This window comes from Argentina silus (assembly GCF_951799395.1).
Source record: "Argentina silus genome assembly, chromosome: Y".
Lineage (NCBI taxonomy): Eukaryota > Metazoa > Chordata > Actinopteri > Argentiniformes > Argentinidae > Argentina > Argentina silus.
Window position 1 is genome coordinate 20890590 of NC_139654.1, and position 19687 is coordinate 20910276.

At 45.2% G+C, this 19687-nt stretch overlaps 1 protein-coding gene across 6 annotated transcripts in view; it reads right to left on the reverse strand.

Annotated features, from left to right (window-relative positions):
• The window catches only part of LOC310824268 (CSC1-like protein 2), a 50629-nt gene that overhangs the window by 9669 nt on the left and 21273 nt on the right, over nt 1–19687 (reverse strand). For 4 of the 6 annotated variants that reach the window (XM_083697120.1, XM_083697119.1, XM_083697118.1 and 1 more), the window contains 14 exons: nt 17640–17730; nt 17509–17546; nt 17194–17336; nt 16358–16409; nt 14536–14644; nt 14272–14342; nt 7357–7437; nt 7110–7233; nt 6843–6976; nt 6584–6721; nt 6175–6328; nt 5936–6042; nt 3591–3677; nt 3382–3447 (listed from right to left, as the gene is read on the reverse strand). In XM_083697120.1, coding sequence (XP_083553246.1) covers nt 3382–3447; nt 3591–3677; nt 5936–6042; nt 6175–6328; nt 6584–6721; nt 6843–6976; nt 7110–7233; nt 7357–7437; nt 14272–14342; nt 14536–14644; nt 16358–16409; nt 17194–17336; nt 17509–17546; nt 17640–17730 — 1395 coding nt within the window. Of the gene's footprint in view, nt 1–3381; nt 3448–3590; nt 3678–5935; nt 6043–6174; nt 6329–6583; nt 6722–6842; nt 6977–7109; nt 7256–7356; nt 7438–14271; nt 14343–14535; nt 14645–16357; nt 16410–17193; nt 17337–17508; nt 17547–17639; nt 17731–19687 lie in introns of those variants that run through there. The other 2 variants (XM_083697122.1, XM_083697123.1) reach the window with 2 other exon arrangements.

A 19687-nucleotide genomic window follows, 5' to 3' on the forward strand; every position in this document is an offset into this window, starting at 1 on the left:
GGCGCGGTTGGCCCGTGGAGACGTCGCAGACTAGCGTGGCTTTGGCGTCATCAAACACCATGTCCTCCAGCCGCAGCCCAGTGGGGGCCGTCCGGTAGGCTTGAATGTCCGAGTCCGTGGCCTGGTCAGCGGCCATGGCAACGTAATCCAGTCCCAAGTGCATGGACCCCACGACTGACCGGGAAAGGCAGTCGGCGACAGAGTTGTCCTTGCCCGACACATGCTGGATGTCCGTGGTGAACTCGGAGATGGCAGAGAGCTGACGCTGCTGTCGACCAGACCACGGCTCCGCGGTTTTGGCCATGGCGAATGTCAGCGGCTTGTGGTCCACGAAGGCGGTGAACCGGCGGCCCTCCAACAGGAACCTGAAGTGTCGGGTGGCGAGGAAGAGACCCAGGAGCTCCCTGTCGAAGGTGCTGTACTTCCTCTCGTTGTCGCGAAGCTGCTTACTGAAGAAAGCCAGGGGCTGCCAGGCCCCACTCACCCACTGCTCACACACCGCTCCCACTGCGTAGTCTGATGCGTCTGTCGTGAGGGCGACCGGGGCCGTGGGAGATGGGGGCGCCAGCAGCGCCGCGGTGGCCAGCGCAGCCTTGGCCGCGTCGAAAGCTCCGTCCCTCCCCGGGGACCAGTCCACGTCATCCTTGGGCCCTTTTCCCCGCAGGGCCTCGTACAAGGGCCGCATGAGGTGAGCCGCATGGGGAATGAACCTGTTGTAAAAGTTCACCATGCCCAGGAACTCCTGCAGGGACTTCACAGTGCGGGGGCGTGGGAAACTGGCGACGGCGTCCACCCTGGCGGGAAGGGGGACCGCTCCCTGTGGAGTGACGTGGTGTCCGAGGAAGGTAATGGACGACAGGCCAAACTGACACTTGGCCGGGTTGACGATGAGGCCGTGCTCGCTAAGCCGCTCGAACAGCAGCCGGAGGTGTGTCAGGTGCTCCTCTGCACACGCGCTGGCCACCAGAATGTCATCCAAATAGACAAACAAGAACGGCATGTCCCGCAGCACAGAGTCCATCAGGCGCTGAAACGTCTGCGCCGCCCCTTTAAGGCCGAAAGGCATCCGCAGGAACTCAAACAGGCCAAAGGGCGTGATGACCGCTGTCTTGGGGACGTCCAGTGGTTGGACCGGTACCTGGTGGTATCCTCGCACCAGGTCCACCTTGGAAAAGATGGTGGCCCCCGCCAAGTGGGCGGAGAAGTCCTGTATGTGCGGGACGGGATACCGGTCGGCAGTCGTGGCGTTGTTCAGGCGACGGAAATCGCCGCAGGGGCGCCAACCGCCATCAGCCTTAGTCACCATGTGCAGGGGGGAGGCCCACGGGCTGTTCGAGCGGCGCACGATGCCGAGGCGTTCCATGGTGGCGAACTCCTCCCTGGCAATCACGAGCTTAGCAGAGTCGAGGCGCCGAGCACGAGCGTAGACTGGAGGGCCGACGGTGGTGATGTGGTGCTCTACGCCGTGCTTAGCCACTGCCGACGAGAACGTGGGTGTGGTGAGGACAGGGAACTCGGCCAGTAGGCGCTGATACTGATCCCCGGTGGCGAATGTGTTTGACAGGCAGAGCCCGCCAACCCCTCCAAGCGTGCAGGGGTATGTAGCAAAGGCCACAGCATCGATCAGGCGGCAGTTCGTAACATCCACCAGCAACCTGAAGACACAGAGGAAGTCCGCGCCCAGGATCGGCGTAGACACAGCGGCCATAACAAAGTCCCAGCCGAAACGCCGCCCACCGAAACACACCTCCACATACCTGGTGCCGTAGGTACGTATAGGCGTGCCATTGGCGGCGTCCATCTGTGGGCCGTGTCCGCCAGCCATGGTGTCCACGGGCAGAGCTGGCAGGATGCTGCGCTGGGCGCCAGAGTCGACCAACAGACGCCGGCCGGAGATGGAGTCGGTGACAAACAGCCTGCAGTCACGGCCAGCACCCATAGCTGCTAATGAGTGCCGGCCCTGGCGTTTCCCGGCACCGCGAAACTGCATGGTTGGCGACACTGCTTAGCCTTAGCTCCAAACCTGGCATGGTAATAACACAACCCGTCGTCGCGGCTGCGGTGCCCATGGTGTCCTCCGAAGGGGGGGGCGGGGTCGAAGCGCCCAGGGTAGGGAGCAGCGCGTGAACAAACTGCTGCCGGTTGGCAAGGAAAATCCTGTCTGCCTCCGCAGCCAGCTCACGGTAGTCCTTGGAGGAGGAGAGGGAGGAGCTGGCTAGCGCAGTGCGTACCGGCGCTGGGAGCTGCCGCAGGAAAATGTGAGTAAGAAGGAATGAGGGATCAGCCGAGCCCAGCACAGCCAGCATTTTCTCCATTAATTCGGACGGCCTGCTATCCCCTAGGCCGTTGAGGGACAGCAGGCGGTCTCTGCCTTCTCCATTTCTGACAGTTCGAAAAGTCTCAATAGGAAAGCTTTGAGCGTGGCGTACTTGTCGACAGCCGGTGGAGCCTCTAGCAGTGCCATCGCTCTGGCCGTCGTCGAGGCATCCAACGCCGCCACCACATGGAAGTACCTCGTCACATCTTGCGTTATACCTCGTAGCTGGAACTGGGCTTCAATGTGCTGAAACCACGGCCGTGGGTTGCGCTGCCAAAAGTCAGGCAACTTGATGGTCGCGGCGTAGATGTTAGCATTTGCCGCTTCTTCCGCCCCGCTCGGTCCAGGCATTGCAGGGTAGTTGTTGCCATCTTCGGATGTCGACATATCACGTCAGGGTCACCAATGTGGAGGTGCGGTAAACAATGAGACAAGGAGGCGAAGGCAAGTCGAGTCTGTTTACTCTCCACATAAAAATACAACTGACAACAACACTGAGCGGGGCAAGACGTTACCCGGAACCCCCAACATATAACTCCCGCCCACTCTCTTAAAGGCACAGATGCCCTGGTGAATGTCTCTCTCTCTCCTCCCTTGTAGGTCACTACAGTATACTCTAAGGGGCTGATCACTTAACCAAACCAGGTATTTCACAAATTCATTTTTAATAATTGTCCAGAATTTAAAAAAAAAATATTTTCACTTTGATGATGAGGGTTATAATCTGTACATACAGCTCAAAAAAGTTAGATTTGATTTATTTTAATTTCCAGGGTGTAATGTGACAAAAGGTAAAGATTTCAAAGGGTATGATGACTTTCTATAGGCACTGTAGCTGTACAATGTTCAACACTTACATAAGATTTCCAATTCAATACATTTTAAGCTTAATGCTTGTGTCTTCTGAAACTGATATAGTCTAATCTTTTAGAAAGATCACACATCCAAAAATACTTTGCCCAGGTGCTAGGTTTCATTCATCCAAATGAATGAGTCTGTTTTGAGTGTTGGTGTGATAATAGGTTAACAAGATGGTATTGATTGATTGAAGCAATGCTTCTTACTCAAATCTCACTGTGGCATCTGCCAGGAATCTTTTGTCAAAAAGCCAACGGAAGAAAACGTCCAAACTGCAAAGCAAAAAAACATACATGTTTCATTTGACACTGCAGATAAAGCAATCCATCACGTTTTTAATCTAAATTAAAACATATGTTTTGAGAGGTCTTTCTGTTCTCTGGTGAACAGGAACCTGAATGAAGACATGTAGTACCTGCTCAGCCCCAGAGAGGGCAGCAACAGGACCATGAAGATGAGGAAAGTGTAGCATTTATGCATGGTGGTCCGGTTTTCTACTGACCTGTAGAGAAAAGAGTCATAAACTGATTTACCACATGGAAAACAGGATATACAGTGAATTCAGAAAGTATTCAGACCCCTTCACTTTTTCCACATGTTGTTATGTTACAGCCTTATTCTAAAATGGATTGAATTCATTTTTTTCCTCATCAATCTACACACAATACCCCATAATGGCAAAGCGAAAACAGGTTTTTAGAAATGTTTGCTAATTTATTAAAAATAAAAAATTGAAATATCACATTTACATTAGTAAGACCCTTTGTGATGACACTTGAAATTGAGCTCAGGTGCATCCTGTTTCCATTGATCATGCTTGAGATGTTTCCATGACTTGATTGGAGTCCACCTGTGGTAAATTCAATTGATTGAACATGATTTGGAATGGCACACACCTGTCTATATAAGGTCCCACAGTTGACAGTGCATGTCAGAGAAAAACCAGGCCATGACGTCTAAGGAATTTTCCGTAGACCTCCGAGACAGGATTGTGTCGAGGCACAGATCTGGGGAAGGGTACAAAAAAAAATTCTGCAGTATTGAAGGTCTCTCAGACCAAGGACTCTCAGACCATGAGAAACAAGATTCTCTGGTCTGATGAAACCAAGACTGAACTCTTTGGCCTGAATGCCAAGCGTCACGTCTGGAGGAAACCAGGCACCGCTCATCACCTGGCCAATACCATCCCTACGGTGAAGCCGGTGGTGGCAGCATCATGCTGTGGGGATGTTTTTCAGCGGCAGGGACTCAGGATCGAGGGAAAGATGAATGGAGCAAAGTACAGAGAGATCCTTGATGAAAACCTGCTCCAGAGCGCTCAGGACCTCAGACGAAGGTTCAACTTCCAACAGGACAACGACCCTAAGCACACAGCCAAGACAACGCAGGAGTGGCTTCAGGACAAGTTTATGAATGTCCTTGAGTGGCCCAGCCAGAGCCCGGACTTGAACCCGATCGAACATCTCTGAAACCTAAAAATAGCTGTGCACCGATGCTCCCCATCCAACCTGACAGAGCTTGAGAGGATCTGCAGAGAAGAATGGGAGAAACTCCCCAAATACAGATGTGCCAAGCTTGTAGCGTCATACCCAAGAAGACTCAAGGCTGTAATCGCTGCCAAAGGTGCTTCAACAAAGTACTGAGTCAAGGGTCTGAATACTTATGTAAATGTGATATTTCAGTTTTTTATTTTTAATAAATGAGCAAACATTTCTAAAAACCTGTTTTGGCTTTGTCATTATGGGGTATTGTGTGTAGATTGATGAGGGAAAAAATTAATTGAATCCATTTTAGAATAAGGCTGTAACATGTTGTGTCTAGGGTAAAAAGGGAAGTACGTAACAGGTTTAACCAACTGAAAGCAGGTATCTTGAGCGCGTTGGTGTAAAATAAAGGAGACCAGACAAGGATGAAGTGAATTCAAATAGTGGTATATTGTAAATAAGGGGGGGGGTGTACGGGCAAGTGTACACACAACACAACGGACACACACAACACTAGCAGCCCACAGGCCAAGGGGACACGGATGTTGCCAAAGAAAAGAAAGTAACAAAAATCTAGGAGAGTTAGGAGAGGCTACTAACTGACCCTAACTAAAAATCCACAACTGAAAATACTGCCTATCTGACTACCTAAACTACTCTAACCAAGGACATCAAAATGTACATGGTTGGCAACCACCCCTTTCCTAGTGTATCTAGACAATAGTTCCACCTACGTGTGAGAGTATAGAGGCCTCTGTCTTACCTGCCCCAGGGCCTGGACCATACACACAACTACTACTACACACACAATCAAGGTAGGGGGGAAACAAGTGTCGGTGGGGCTAACAACATCAAAATGTCACAAATAGCATGAGCTCATGAAGAGAGCGACTGGCATGAAACACACAGCTTAAATACTAAAATGAAGGGAGTTGATTGGGGCCGGACTGGGATGGTAGGTGATTAGGACGATTGGCAGCAGGTGCAGCAAATGGGAGTGGTGATGTCGCCTTATAAAGGAAGAGGGAAAACAGAACACAGACAAACCTACGTGGAACGTAACATATAACAAAATGTGGAAAAAGTGAAGGGGTCTGAATACTTTCCGAATGCACTGTATTAACTCTCTGTATGGCTGTGCTGGGTGTTCGGTAGCAGATAACAATCTAATATTAGGCATTGAGAATTCCAAAGAACAGGGTTTGAGTGCACATCGAGTGCTTAGTGAGCGACGTAGTACTGCCTCTACACTAAACATTGTAAGTGTTTGTTGTACCGTGTCCAGTGGGCCTCGAAGAAGGCGGAGTAGTAGACAATGGTGGGGAGGAGGGCGGAGAAGGCCCACAACAGGAGGGTGGGGAAAAACTGGGTGATGATAGGGTTCTGGAGGACAGGAGCAGAGGCAAGGGGCAGGGGAGAGTGGTGGGATATTACAGATGAAAAGTTAAGGTACAGATTAGTACAGGCAGTCCACCTCCAGAGCTGTTGTGAGGGTAAGGCAAGCAGAGCACTCACATTTAGGTACTCTACTGGCTTGGTGACATTGAACTTGTCCATGGTGGAGATGATGATGGCTGGCGTGGTGAGGAAGAAGAGCAGGAGGAAGAGGATGCAGTTGATGATGAAACAGCGAAGCCACCAGGAGAATCCTCCCACAGACAGATGCTCCCTGTGAGGAAAGGACAGCCAGTGATCCTTCACAAAGAGGAGGGAGACTGACACAGAATAAGGGCCAACAGCTACGGTCTCAGCTGGACTGCAAGCTGATACAAGCACTCAAATTAGTTTATCAACAGGATAGATTCTCTAAAGTGGGTTGAAAACTACACCACAATACTTTGAGAGGTGAGACCTACATGCATCAGTCAAAAAGTATTCGACTATCTAACCTCTACACTATGAACAAATGTGAACGTGTTCTTACCAGTACACGTTCTGTGGGTCAGGGGCATAGCTGACGGTCCAGTTGTATGTGTGAAGGCTGGAGCTGACTGAAGAAGACTTGGGCTCCTGCTGACACTCACAGCCCTGACACTTACACGCGTTAAAGTCCTTCAGGATTCTGAAGGGGGAAATACAGCATTTTACTGGTCACTGATGCACCAAAACAATGAAATTCTAACGCATTCCAATAGCACACTCTCTAGTCTCACTCTTTCTTTCTGAGACACACACACACTCACATAGCAGTCATAGCCTCGTTCTGGAATGTGACAAAGGCCATTCCTAAGGGTTTACTGTTGACCTTCTCTCTCTCTTTCTTGTACTCCTCCTTCAGTTTGGCCTCCAGCTTAGTGTAGTAACTCACAGCCTTTTCCTGCAGGCAGGACAGATGAGGCAAGTCAAGATCTCTACACAACACACTACAGCCAGCGAACGTCTGCCTCCAACTCAAACCATGACCCTTTCTCTTAAAGTAGTGCTATGGTGCGTTACAGTGAGAGTCTCACCTGCTCACAGCCCTTGATGACACAGCAGCACAGGTGTCCACAGGGCTTGGGGTTGATCATGGTGGAGATGTGTTCCTTGGACTCCAGGTCACTGAAGAACTTCTTACTGCGCTCAGTCTTCTTCCTACAGACAGCAACCATGCCCACTGGGTAAACACACAACACTTGATTCACTTGAAACCTGATCAACAGGCACGGTACAACAAACAGCAGGACACACACACACAGGTAAATTGCATGTCTTTACCTTTCTGAATTCAGGTACATCAGCTTGGCCACATTGTAACAGATACGAGCTTCCAACACACAGCAGTTTTCATAGGCCTGTCTAAAAGACAGAAGAGAAGGAGGAGCAAAAGGAAAGATTCAGAGTGAAAAATTAAATGAACATGTACATGGAATATATTTGCACAAGCTTTTTATTTCTGCTTCAATTCATCCTTTGCAACAGCAGTACACTAGATCATGGGTTTACAAAGTACCTCAGGAGTCTCCCTGTATTATGTGTCACAGCACTCATTGCAAGTGTAAACAGTGAAGTGGTTTAGCCCTCGATAGTAATCAAGCAATTTCCATAGAGTACATCTGTCGTTTTCACTTTTTCAAAATGACATCAGTATGTCATGATGACATCTCAGATAAGCGTCTCTCTCTCTAATAGTCAGTCAGTCTCTCGCTCTCTCTCTACATTTAAGTCATTTAGCAGATGCTTTTATCCAAAGCGACTTACAATAAGTACATTTGTAAGTAAGTGAATCAACTATACATCAGTCATGGAAGGAAAAACCTTTGATGAGAACAAGGGCCATCAGCAGTTGCGTGCATTTATTAATTTATGTATGTATGTATGTATGTATCTCTCTGTATTTATTTACTTTTTTTATTTAACTTTATTTCAGAGAAAGAAAAGAAAAATAATAAAATACAACATGAGGACAACAGTACAGAAATATGTATGAGATCATGGCATTTCACAAATCCACAGTGATCAAAACACATACAGACATTTGTTCCAATGTTTCCAAAGACTAGAGGAATACCTTGTCACTTTGTGTAAGCTCAGTTAGAGCCATTATGATTACACTTTTTGAATCAATTAGCCGACACATACATTTATACATGAAATTCCTCAACACAGCATGAAAGGTGGGAACATTACTAGTCACAAACGACGTGCACTTGCACTTGCCCATCTTGGGAGCTTCAACAAGATTCTGAATGCATCATTAAATGCCACCTGAAGCTTTTTCATTTTCACTTTACTATAACTGCACCACAGGTGGGCTGTTTTGAGTGGAGTGCAGTTGGCTGTAAAAAACAGCTGTACACATATGAAGTGCCAGCATATTGGCATGCATACAGTTTGCAACACATAACATAAATCATTCCTGATGATATGACACAAATATCTTACTTTGTTCACCAGATTTAACGCTTGGTCTGCCATAAAGAATTAGGGTAAATTTTTCTTCTGATCCTCCTTCGAGTGTTAAATTTGATATGGTACTGCACACGATAACTTGAGGAGACTCTGAGCAGTTGCTGTAAGACAGCACGAAAAGGAGACAGGACAACTAAGTCATCAGCGTACATCATATGGTTAAATAAGACTATCCCCAGTCTTACACTCTTAACTTTTTAGAAAGATCATCCAAATACAAATTGAAGAGAACAGGTGACAGTATTCCACCTTGTCGGACCCCATTGGTCACTAGGAAGGGTGCAGATATGCTCTTACCCCATCTAGCTTGCATGGTTTGATGCGTACGTATGTATCGCTCTCTGTATATACATACGTACGTATATATCTATATATCTCTCTCTCTGTATGTACAGTGCCTTCAGAAAGTATTCAGACCCTTTCACTTTTTCCACATTTTGTTGTGTTATAGACTCAATTTAAAATGGATTAAAGAATTTGCCATCAATCCACACACAATACCCCAGAATGACAGACCCTTTGCTATGGCACTCTTAAAATGAGCTAAAATTTCAAAAAAAAAATGTTTTCGCTTTGTCATTCTGGGGTATTGTGTGTGGATTGATGGCAAATTCTTTTAATTTAATCCATTTTAAACTGAGTCAATAACACAACAAAATGTGGAAAAAGTGAAGGGGTCTGAATACTTTCCGAAGGCACTGTATCTCTCTGTATGGATGTATATATGTATGTATGTATCTCTCTGTATGTGTACATGCATGCATGTACATTACATAGCCAAAAGTATGTGGACACCCCTTCCAATTAGTGGGTTTGGCTATTTCAACCACACCCATTGCTAACAGGTGCATAAAAGCAAGCATACAGCCATGCAATCTCCATAGACAAACACTGGCATTAGAATGGGTCGTACTGAAGAGCTCAGTGACATTCAACGTGGCACTGTTTCCAACAAGTCAGTTAGTACAATTTTTGCCCTGCTAGAGCTTCCCCGGTCAACTGTAAGTGCTGTTATTGTGAAGTGGAAACGTCGAGGAGCAACAACAGCTCAGCCGCGAAGCGGTAGGCCACACAAGCTCACAGAACGGGACCGCCGAGTGCTGAAGCGCGTACAAATAGTCTGTCCTCGGTTGCAACACTCACAGCCGAGTTCCAAACTGCCTCTGGAAGCAACGTCAGCACAAGAACTGTTCGTTGGGAGCTTCATGAAATGGGTTTCCATGGCAGAGCAGCCGCACACAAGCCCAACATCACCATGCGCAATGCCAAACGTCGGCTGGTGTAAAGCACACCGCCATTAGACTCTGGAGCAGTGGAAATGCATTCTCTGGAGTGACGAATCACGCTTCACTATTTGGCAGTCTGACGGATGAATCTGGGTTTGGTGGATGCCAGGAGAACGCTACCTGTACAAATGCATAATGCCAACTGTAAAGTTTGGTGGAGGAGGAATAATGGTCTGGGGATGTTTTTCATGGTTTGGGCTAGGCCCCTTAGTTCCAGTGATGGGACATCTTAATGCTACAGCATACAATGACATTCGAGAGAATTGTATGCTTCCAACTTTGTGGCAACAGTTTGGGGAAGGCCCTTTCCTGTTTCAGCATGACAATGCCGGCATGCACAAAGCGAGGTCCATAATGAGTCTGGTGTGGAAGAACTTGACTGGCCTGCACAGAGCCCTGACCTCAACCCCACTGAACAACTTTGGGATAAATTGGAGCGCCGACTGCGAGCCTCGCCCAACATCAGTGCCCGACTAATGCTCTTGTGGCTGAATGGGAGTGAATCCCCGCAGCCATGTTCCAAAAACGAGTGGAAAGCCTTCCCAGAAGGATGGAGGCTATTATAGCAGCAAAGGGGGGACCATGTCCATATTACTGCCCATGGTTTTGGAATGAGATGTTCAACAAGCACATATCGGTGTGATGTTCGGATGTCCACATACTTTTGGCCATGTAGTGTATGTACGTATGTATATACACTCACCGAACACTTTATTAGGAACATCTGTACACCTTGCTCATGGTGGAGGTGGTGTAATGGTGTGGGGAATGTTTTCTTGGCACACTTTGGGCCTGTCCAATCGAACACCTTTGGGATGTGGTAGAACGGGAGATTCACAGCTTGAAAGTGCACCTTAAGGAATTGCGTGATGCAATCATGTCACCATGGACCAGAATCTCAAAGGAATGTTTCCAACATCTTGTGGAATCAATGCCACGAAGAATTGAGGCTGTTTTGAAAGCAAAGGGAGGCCCTACCCAGTATTAGTATCGTGTTCCTAATAAAGTGCTCCGTGAGTGCATGTATGTATGTATGTATGTACAGTTAGGTCCGGAAATATTTGGACAGTGACACAATTTTCATAATTTTGGCTCTGTACGCCACCACAATGGATTTGAAATGAAACAATCGAGATGCAATTGAAGGGCAGACTTTTAAGCTTTAATTCAAGGAATTGCAACGATTTTTATACACAGTCCCCCAATTTTCAGGGGCTCAAATGTAATTGGACAAATTAACAAATCATAAATAAAATGTTCATTTTTAATACTTTGGCGAGAATCCTTTGCAGGCAATGACAGCCAGAAGTCTGGAACCCATGGACATCACCAATTGCTGGGTTTCCTCCTTTGTAATGCTTTGCCAGGCCTTTACTGCAGCTGTCTTCAGTTGTTGTCCATGGGTCTTCCTGCCTTTAGTTTTGTCTTCAGCAAGTGAAATGCATGCTCGATCAGGTGATTGACTCAGCCATTGCAGAAAATTCCACTTCTTTGCTTTAAAAAACTCCTGGGTTGCTTTTGCAGTATGTTTAGGGTCATTATGAATCTGAGCAGACAGTATATCCATAAACACTTCAGAATTTATCCATCTGTACTGTGAAGCACCGTCCAATCAACTTTGCTGAATTTGGCTGAATCTGAGCAGACAGTATATCCATAAACACTTCAGAATTTATCCGGCTGCTTCTGTCTTATCATCAATAAACACTAGTGACCCAGTGCCATTGGAAGCCATGCATGCCCATGCCATCACATTGCCTCCACCGTGTTTTATAGATGATGTGGTATGCTTCGGATCATGAGCAGTTCCAAGCCTTCTCCATACTTTTTTCTTCCCTTCATTCTGGTACAGATTGATCTTAGTTTCATCTGTCCAAAGAATGCTGTTCCAGAACAGGGCTGGCTTTTTCAGATGTTTTTTGGCAAGTCTAATCTGGCCTTTCTATTCTTGAGGCTTGTGAATGGTTTGCACCTTGTGGTGAACCCTCTGTCTTTGCTCTTGTGAAGTCTTCTCTTTATGGTAGACTTGAATAATGATACGCCTACCTCCTGGAGAGTGTTCTTCACTTGGATGGATGTTGTGAAGGGGTTTTTCTTTACCATGTGAAGGATCCTACGATTATCCACCACTGTTGTCTTCCGTGGACATTCAGGCCTTTTTGTGTTGCCGAGCTCACCAGTGCGTTCTTATGTTGCCGCTACCTCTCTGATGGATTTTTTTTTTTTTTTTGCAGCGTAAGGATGGCCTGTTTCACTTGCATTGAGAGCTCCTTTGACCGCATGTTGTGCATTCACAGCAACAGCTTCCAAATACAAATGCCACACTTGGAATCAACTCAGACCTTTTACCTGCTTAATTCATGAATAAATAACAAAGGAATAGCCCACGCCTGTCCATGAAACAGCTTGAGTCAATTGTCCAAATACTTTTGGTCCCTTGAAAAAGAGGGGGCTACATATAAAAGAGTTGTAATTCCTAAACCCTTCCTCCAATTTGGATGTGAATACCCTCAAATTAAAGCTGAGAGTCTGCACTTTAAGCCCATATTCATTATATAACTGTAACTTGAATATGTTTTGGTAAACAGCTAAAATAACAAATTGTCCAAATATATATGGACCTACCTGTATGTATGTATGTATAGTGCATTTGGAAAGTATTGAGACCGCCTTCACTTTTTCTGCATTATTTGATGTTACAGCCTTATTTTAAAATGGATTAAATTCATTTTTTTCCTGATCAATCTACACACAATACCCAATAATGACAAAGCCAAAACAGGTTTTTAGAAATGTTTGCTTATTTAAAAAAAAAAACTGAAATCACATTTACATGAGTATTCAGACCCTTTACTCAGTACTTTGTTGAAGCACCTTTGGCAGCGATTACAGCCGAGTCTTTTTGGGTAAACCTGTATTTTGGGAGTTTCTCCCATTCTTCTCTGCAGATCCTCTCAAGCTCTGTCAGGTTGGATGGGGAGCGTCGCTGCACAGCTATTTTCAGGTCTCTCCAGAGATGTTCGATCGGGTTCAAGTCCGGGCTCTGGCTGGGCCACTCAAGGACATTCAAAGACTTGTCCCGAAGCCACTCCTGCGTTGTCTTGGCTGTGTCCTTTGGGTCATTGTCCTGTTGAAAGGTGAACCTTCGCCCCAGTCTGAGGTCCTGAGCACTCTGGAGCAGGTTTTCATCAAGGATCTCTCTGTACTTTGCTCATCTTTCCCTCGATCCTGACTCGTCTCCCAGTCACCACCATGCTTCAGCGTAGGGATGGTATTGGCCAGGTGATGAGCGGTACCTGGTTTCCTCCAGACGTGACACTTGGCATTCAGGCCAAAGAGTTCAATCTTGGTTTCATCAGACCAGAGACTTTTGTTTCTCATGGTCTGAGAGTCCTTTAGGTGACTTTTGGCAAACTCCAAGCGGGCTATCATCTGCTTTTTACTGAGGAGTGGCTTCCTTCTGGCTACTCAACCATAAAGTCCTGATTGGTGGAGAGCTGCAGAGACGGAAGGTTCTCCCATCTCCACAGAGGAACTCTGGAGCTCTGTCAGAGTGACCATTGGGTTCTTGGTCAACTCCCTGACCATGGCCCTTCTCCCCCTATTGCTCAGTTTGGCCGGGCGGACAGCTCTAGGAAGAGTCTTGGTGGTTCCAAACATCTTTCATTTTAGAATGATGGAGGCCACTGACTTCTTGGGGACCTTCAATGCTGCAGACATTTTCCCCAGATCTGTGCCTCTACACAATCCTGTCTCGGAGGTCTACAGACAATTCCTTCGACCTCAGGGCTTAGCTTTTGCTCTGACATGGACTGTGGGACCTTATTTAGACAGGTGTGTGCCTTTCCAAATCACGTCCAATCAATTGAGCTCAATTTCGAGTGTCATAGCAAAAAGTCTGAATACTTATGTAAAGGTGCTATCAGTTGTTTATTTTTAATAAATTAGCAACAATTTCTAAAAACCTGGTTTCGCTTTGTCATTCTGAGGTATTGTGACATTTCAGGAAATGTATTAAAATTAAAATACAGAAATACCTCATCTTCATAAGTATTCAGACCCTTTGCTATGGCACTCTTAAAATTAGCTAAAATGCAAAAATGTCAAACAAATCACTCAATAAGTTGAATTGAGTCCATCTTAATGCAAGGTAGTTAATATAATTTTATTTTATAATTAATATCTTTGTTTTTATAGGGTCTCTGATTTGCATAGGAATGAATTACAGACGGACAGACACAGACAGACGGTGTGTGTGTGTCTGTCCGTCCGTGTCCGCCTGTCTGTCCGTACTTTTGGGTACCCTAAAATAGGGGGGAAATGCATACGAAGTGGTGTAATTTCAGAATGGTGAAACCAACATGTACACAAATATGGAGGTGTGGAAATGTGAACTTACGACTTCAATGGTGATACATGCTGAAAACGCACTTACTCAAAGTGTTGCTTTATGTGTTTCTCCTCCGCATATTTCGAGATCCCGTTGACAAATAAAGTGCGTTTCACCTAAAGTAGAGAAGGAGCATATAGATTTTTCACACTGATCCACAAATATACCCCTCTGAAAATAAAGACCATCTTACAGTCAAAAAACAGGAGAGGATTGATATGGTGGTGGCAGGGTGGAGCGGCACTGTATAAGACTTGAAAGGGAGGCAGGTTGTCTGTGTGTGTCAGCCATCAGGTCAGGGCCACCCACCAGGTCATCTTCTTTATAGTGCATCTTGGAGGTGTGTCGTCTCATGCTGTACACCGTCAGTAACAGGTAGAGAAAAGCAAAGGTGGTGTGCAGCCACAGCAGGGTATTTCTGGGGAAATTGCAACAGAGATACAGTCATGAGAAAAAGTTAGGACACCCCCCAAAATATTAAGTTATTCTCTTAAAAATATGGACATATCAATATGTTATCTTCTTTCTAACAATGTCTATAGATAAAGGGGATGTAATTGAACAAAAAACTATGAAAATGTAACTTTGTAATCATTTATTTAACGAAAAATTAACAATAATGCCAATTCCTACTGAGGAAAAAGTTAGGACACCCTATGCCCTAATAGCTAGTATTGCCCCCCTTGGCTGAAATAACCTCAATTAGACGTTTCTTATAACTGTCTACAGGTCTCTGACATCAATTGGGAGAAAGTTTTTCCCACTCCTCCTTGCAGAATTCTTTCAGCTGTGTGATGTTCGAGGGGTGTCTTGCATGCACAGCCAGTTTCAAATCAATCCACAGCATCTCAATAAGATTAAGATCCGGGCTTTGACTTGACCATTCCAGAACTCTCAATTTATTTTTCTTGAGCCATTCCTTGGTAGATTTACTGGAATGTTTTGGGTCATTGTCATGTTGCATGGTCCACATCTGCTTCAGCTTCAACTTTCGAACAGATGGTCTCACATTTTCCTCAAGCACCCTCTGATACAATACAAAATTCATAGTGGATTCTATGATGGTGAGCTGACCAGGCCCTGCTGCAGAAAAGCAGCCCCAAACCATGACATTTCCACCCCCATGCTTCACAGTTGGTATGAGGTTCTTGTTCTCAAATGCTGTCTTGGTTTTGCGCCAAACATGTCTACTCTTACTGTGCCCAAATAGTTCAACTTTGGATTCATCTGTCCAAAGCACATTGTTCCAGAAGTTCTGGTCTTTCTCTCGGTGTTCTCTGGCAAACTTTAGTCTTGCCCTGATGTTTTTTTTTGACAGCAGGGGTTTCCTCCTTGCACACCTCCCATGTAATGCAAACTTGTTCAGTCTCTTTCTTATGGTGGATGCATGTACTTTGACATCAATTGTGGCAAGAGATACCTGTAGGTCTCGTGATGACATTCTGGGATTGTTGGAGACTTCTTTAAGCATCTTTCGGTCAGCTCTTAGGCTGAACTTGCTTGGGCGGCCTGACCTGGCCATGTTGGTGGTGGTTTTAAATGTTCTCCACTTGTAAATTATTTTCCGGACAGTGGAATGGCCAATTTCGAATAGTTTGGAGATCTTTTTATATCCCTTCCCAGACTCATATGCATCTACAATTTTTCTTCTGAAGGCCTCAGAGAGCTCTTTTGATCTCGCCATGGTGATGCAACTCACTTCAACAATCAAGAGCAAACCAAACTAAATATCTGAGGTTTAAATAGGACAGGCTCCTCCAAAATCCTCTGTAACGCTGTTCTAATCATTTGCACCTGATGTGGTGCTCTTTATTATAATTGTAGGCATTTTAAGTGGAACTAAATGTGGGGGTGTCCTAACTTTTTCCTCACAAGAAGATTGCATTTCTATTAATTACATTTTACCAATCATTTTTTAAATAATTTGTTTCAGTTGTATTTGTTTAGTTATATTACCTCAATTTTTCAATATTGTTCAAATGAATATCAAATGTCCATATGTTTGAATATGTTGAAGAAGACAAAGGTTTTCATAGGGTGTCCTAATTTTTTCTCATGACTGTACCACAGTGAGATTCTGTCTTAAAGTGTAATGCAAAATGAAAAACATGGAACATTTTGAATTACTCACTTGGCATCTAAATTGGCTATAGTGGTTCGCCCAAAACTGTAGGCATTATTTTCTGTGGGAAGGTGGTGGGGTGGGGGGGGAGAAAGAGTCATTTAACTTCTTGGGAAGGTGTGTCCACAAGCAAAACATAGAGCAGAGGGGAGACATGTTTGATTACTGAATGAAACTGGAACAGGTCACGCTATGCTGTGGTGGGTGGAAGCACTTGGGCCTCTTGTTGAGGAGGTGGTCTCCTATACGCTGGGAAAATAGGCAGCACCCCGCCTTTGTGGGGCCACTCTGGCTTGATACCCATGGAACAACGGTGACATTTTCGATTCTACCATCGAACAATGCATATACTCTTTGACTGTTTTGAATCTTGAAGACAAGCTTTTGATGCAAAGGCGAGACAAAGGATTATCAAATGAAGTGCTGATTTTCCTCTCCACGCGTATTCAATTGGGTTAATGAAACACATGCTTCAATAAGAAGCTGAGCAGACCCATGTGATACAGATAGGGTATAGGAGCAGGACTTGGAAAAGGCTTTCAGTCACATGTGGCCAGGATTTTTTGCCACTCTACCAAGCATTACTGATAGTAATTAATAATGATTTGTCCAGTTAAACAGATTCGATCCGAATAAATGTCCTTTTTTTATTTTTTATTCTTAGAGATTTTCATCAAATTATATTACCCCAGAGGCTTCAAAATACATTAACTGCAACTGATTAACAACTGCAAAGTCCTAAAACCCAATGATCTGGAATACCTCTGAAGTAACATGCTTTGGACAGACATCACTGTCACTATAGTAAAAGTCATTCTGATTAGTCCTGCCTCATCCCTACTCACCCAATAGATTTCCTGAGAAGTTGACAGGCAGGACGATGCCCACAGAGAGCACACCCACCACCACCAGCAAGCCAATGATGTGGCGCTGAAAGGACAGGTAGTGCACAGCATCCTCCCCACACTTCTCCCTGATCTCCTCATCCCTGTAGAGAGCAGACTAACAGTCAGAGATTGACCCCCATTATCACAATAACAGAAAAACTAACAGTAAGACATGGCCCCAACATACGACGTGTCAGTATGACGTGTCACTTGACCAGTTAGTGCCAATGAGTTCGAATCCGATACAAGTTGGCTTGGACTAGGGAGACTCACTTTATGCGAAAGATGGCTGTTAACCAGGAACAAAAGCCCTGAGAGAGAGAGAGAATCATGTAAAGACTTTCAGTTGTCACTCAGTTGTCCCAACGCACCCCTGACTCAGGTTCACCCCAGGAAGTACTTACAGTGTCTTTCTGTTCAATGTCCACTGAGCTGGAGACAGAGGTCAGGCGCTCGTAGCACTCAGGCGTCTCTGACGTCATGGCTGAGGCCACACTGCACATATAACATTAAGAGATAAAATTTGCTTAGGACTCCCACAAACACACTGAATTTCTGATAAGTAGTTTGGGATGGTGTTGGTATCACTGCAGTAAGACAATTATCATTGTATTAACAGAGTTAGCACAGGGGTCACACAGAGTTGCCCTGAAATGGGCTGGAGAGGTTCACAATGCCCTGTGTCCACACTAGGGAATATGGAGACAGGGTTTGGGTTGAAGTGTATGACATTGATTTAAATCTTAAAATGCTCTGTATACATATGCATCCGAGATACAATATCCTAACACAACTTGCAGGGTCTGAAATTAACACCTGTCAAGCGCTAAATGCGGATAAATCTTGCAGTGATCACCTACCACTTTGGCGGTTGCTTGTGAATGGCAGTGCTTTATTCCGTATCCTCACAGTCTATTTGATATCATAATTTAGGCAAAATCATTTTAGTTCCTAGTTTTTCAAAGAGGCAGAAAGCCTAGCATGAGATTGGTCTGTAGTTTTCCTTTCCCAACATCAATGTAGCAATTAATTTATCAGTAGACAATATTTGTTTTCATGTGGGCCTATGGCTTTCACTTAAGCAGGCGAAAACTACCAGAACAGTTTTGAAATCGCCACGATTAAAAACGTGGCTTGTATAATTGTATGCGTAGCATCACTCATAGGCTATTAGGTTGATATTAGAATGAAATGTCAATGAGAGAGCTGAATGAATATCATGTTGCGTTATAAAAAAATTATGCAGGCAAATGAGCAGTCTCAGATAGTATTCGCAGCTCGCACCTGGTGCGACCTCGCACAGCAAAGTCAAGTCAAATGGTCGCACTCTGGAGCCCTGCACTGGTACATACATAAGTTCTCAATCACAGTCTGACAAAGCTAAAGATCAAAAGGTCTCTTATCTAAGCTCTCTTATCTTATCTACTTCATTAAATGATCAGATGCAGGTTTCTTTTCGGGCTCAACTAAGAGGTAGGGCACGTGCTCTGCTGGATTCAAACCATAAAACTTAATTAGAGGACATCACCTAGAGATCAAATGGAATGAGGGGAGAATAATCCATGGCTATAACTCACTGTCACTCATCCAGAGACCTCAGAGAGCTGGGGGTAGGTCTCTAGTAGAAACATTCACAGACTACACACAACCACAGGTGTGCATTACTGTACTATCGCCTCATGTGATGCGCTCACACACGACAGGAAGGGCATGTTTGTCAAAGAGGTCAACACACAGATTAGCGCGCATGCACGCACACACAGATCTGATTAGCCCAATGAGAGAGACAGGGACATGCAGCAGCAGAGGCCAAACAGAACAATGAGGAGAGAAAACAGCAGCAGCCTGGCACTGCGAAAAGCCTGGAAGGAGAGAAATAACCCACACCACCAAAGAGAGAGAAAGAGGCAAACCAACACCAGCCTAGGTAGAAAGGAAGAGAGTTAATGCTGGGAGTGGAAAAGGAGAGTGGAAAGAGAAACGAGCAGTTGGACTATGGTAGGCGGACATACTATTCCGTTCGTCCAGACGGCTGTATCGCTTATCCAGTCTTCAGATCAAAAAGGAAAACAGAAACAGGAGGATCAGCTTGGTCTGGAGAGGGAACTGATCAAATTAACCTTAACCACAGTCACGATGAGCTCAGTTTAGGAAAAGAGGGTATTTGGCTGGGGTTACACAGATGGATTAGTATTTTCAGAAGCACAAAACAGTGGGTGAGCATTATGAGAGAATTTGTCAACACTGTAAAAGGTATACAACAACACTAGGGTTGTGCGGTATACATTTTTTCATTATACCGTCCTCAAATTTGACCGGTATTACCATGAAAAATAACAAAATAACGTTGCAGGGCTGGCGGGAGCCATCTTTGCTCCATATATTTAATCGACAGATATATTTAATCTAAAAACTGAATTATTTATGTAGTTGACTGCTATACCATATGACA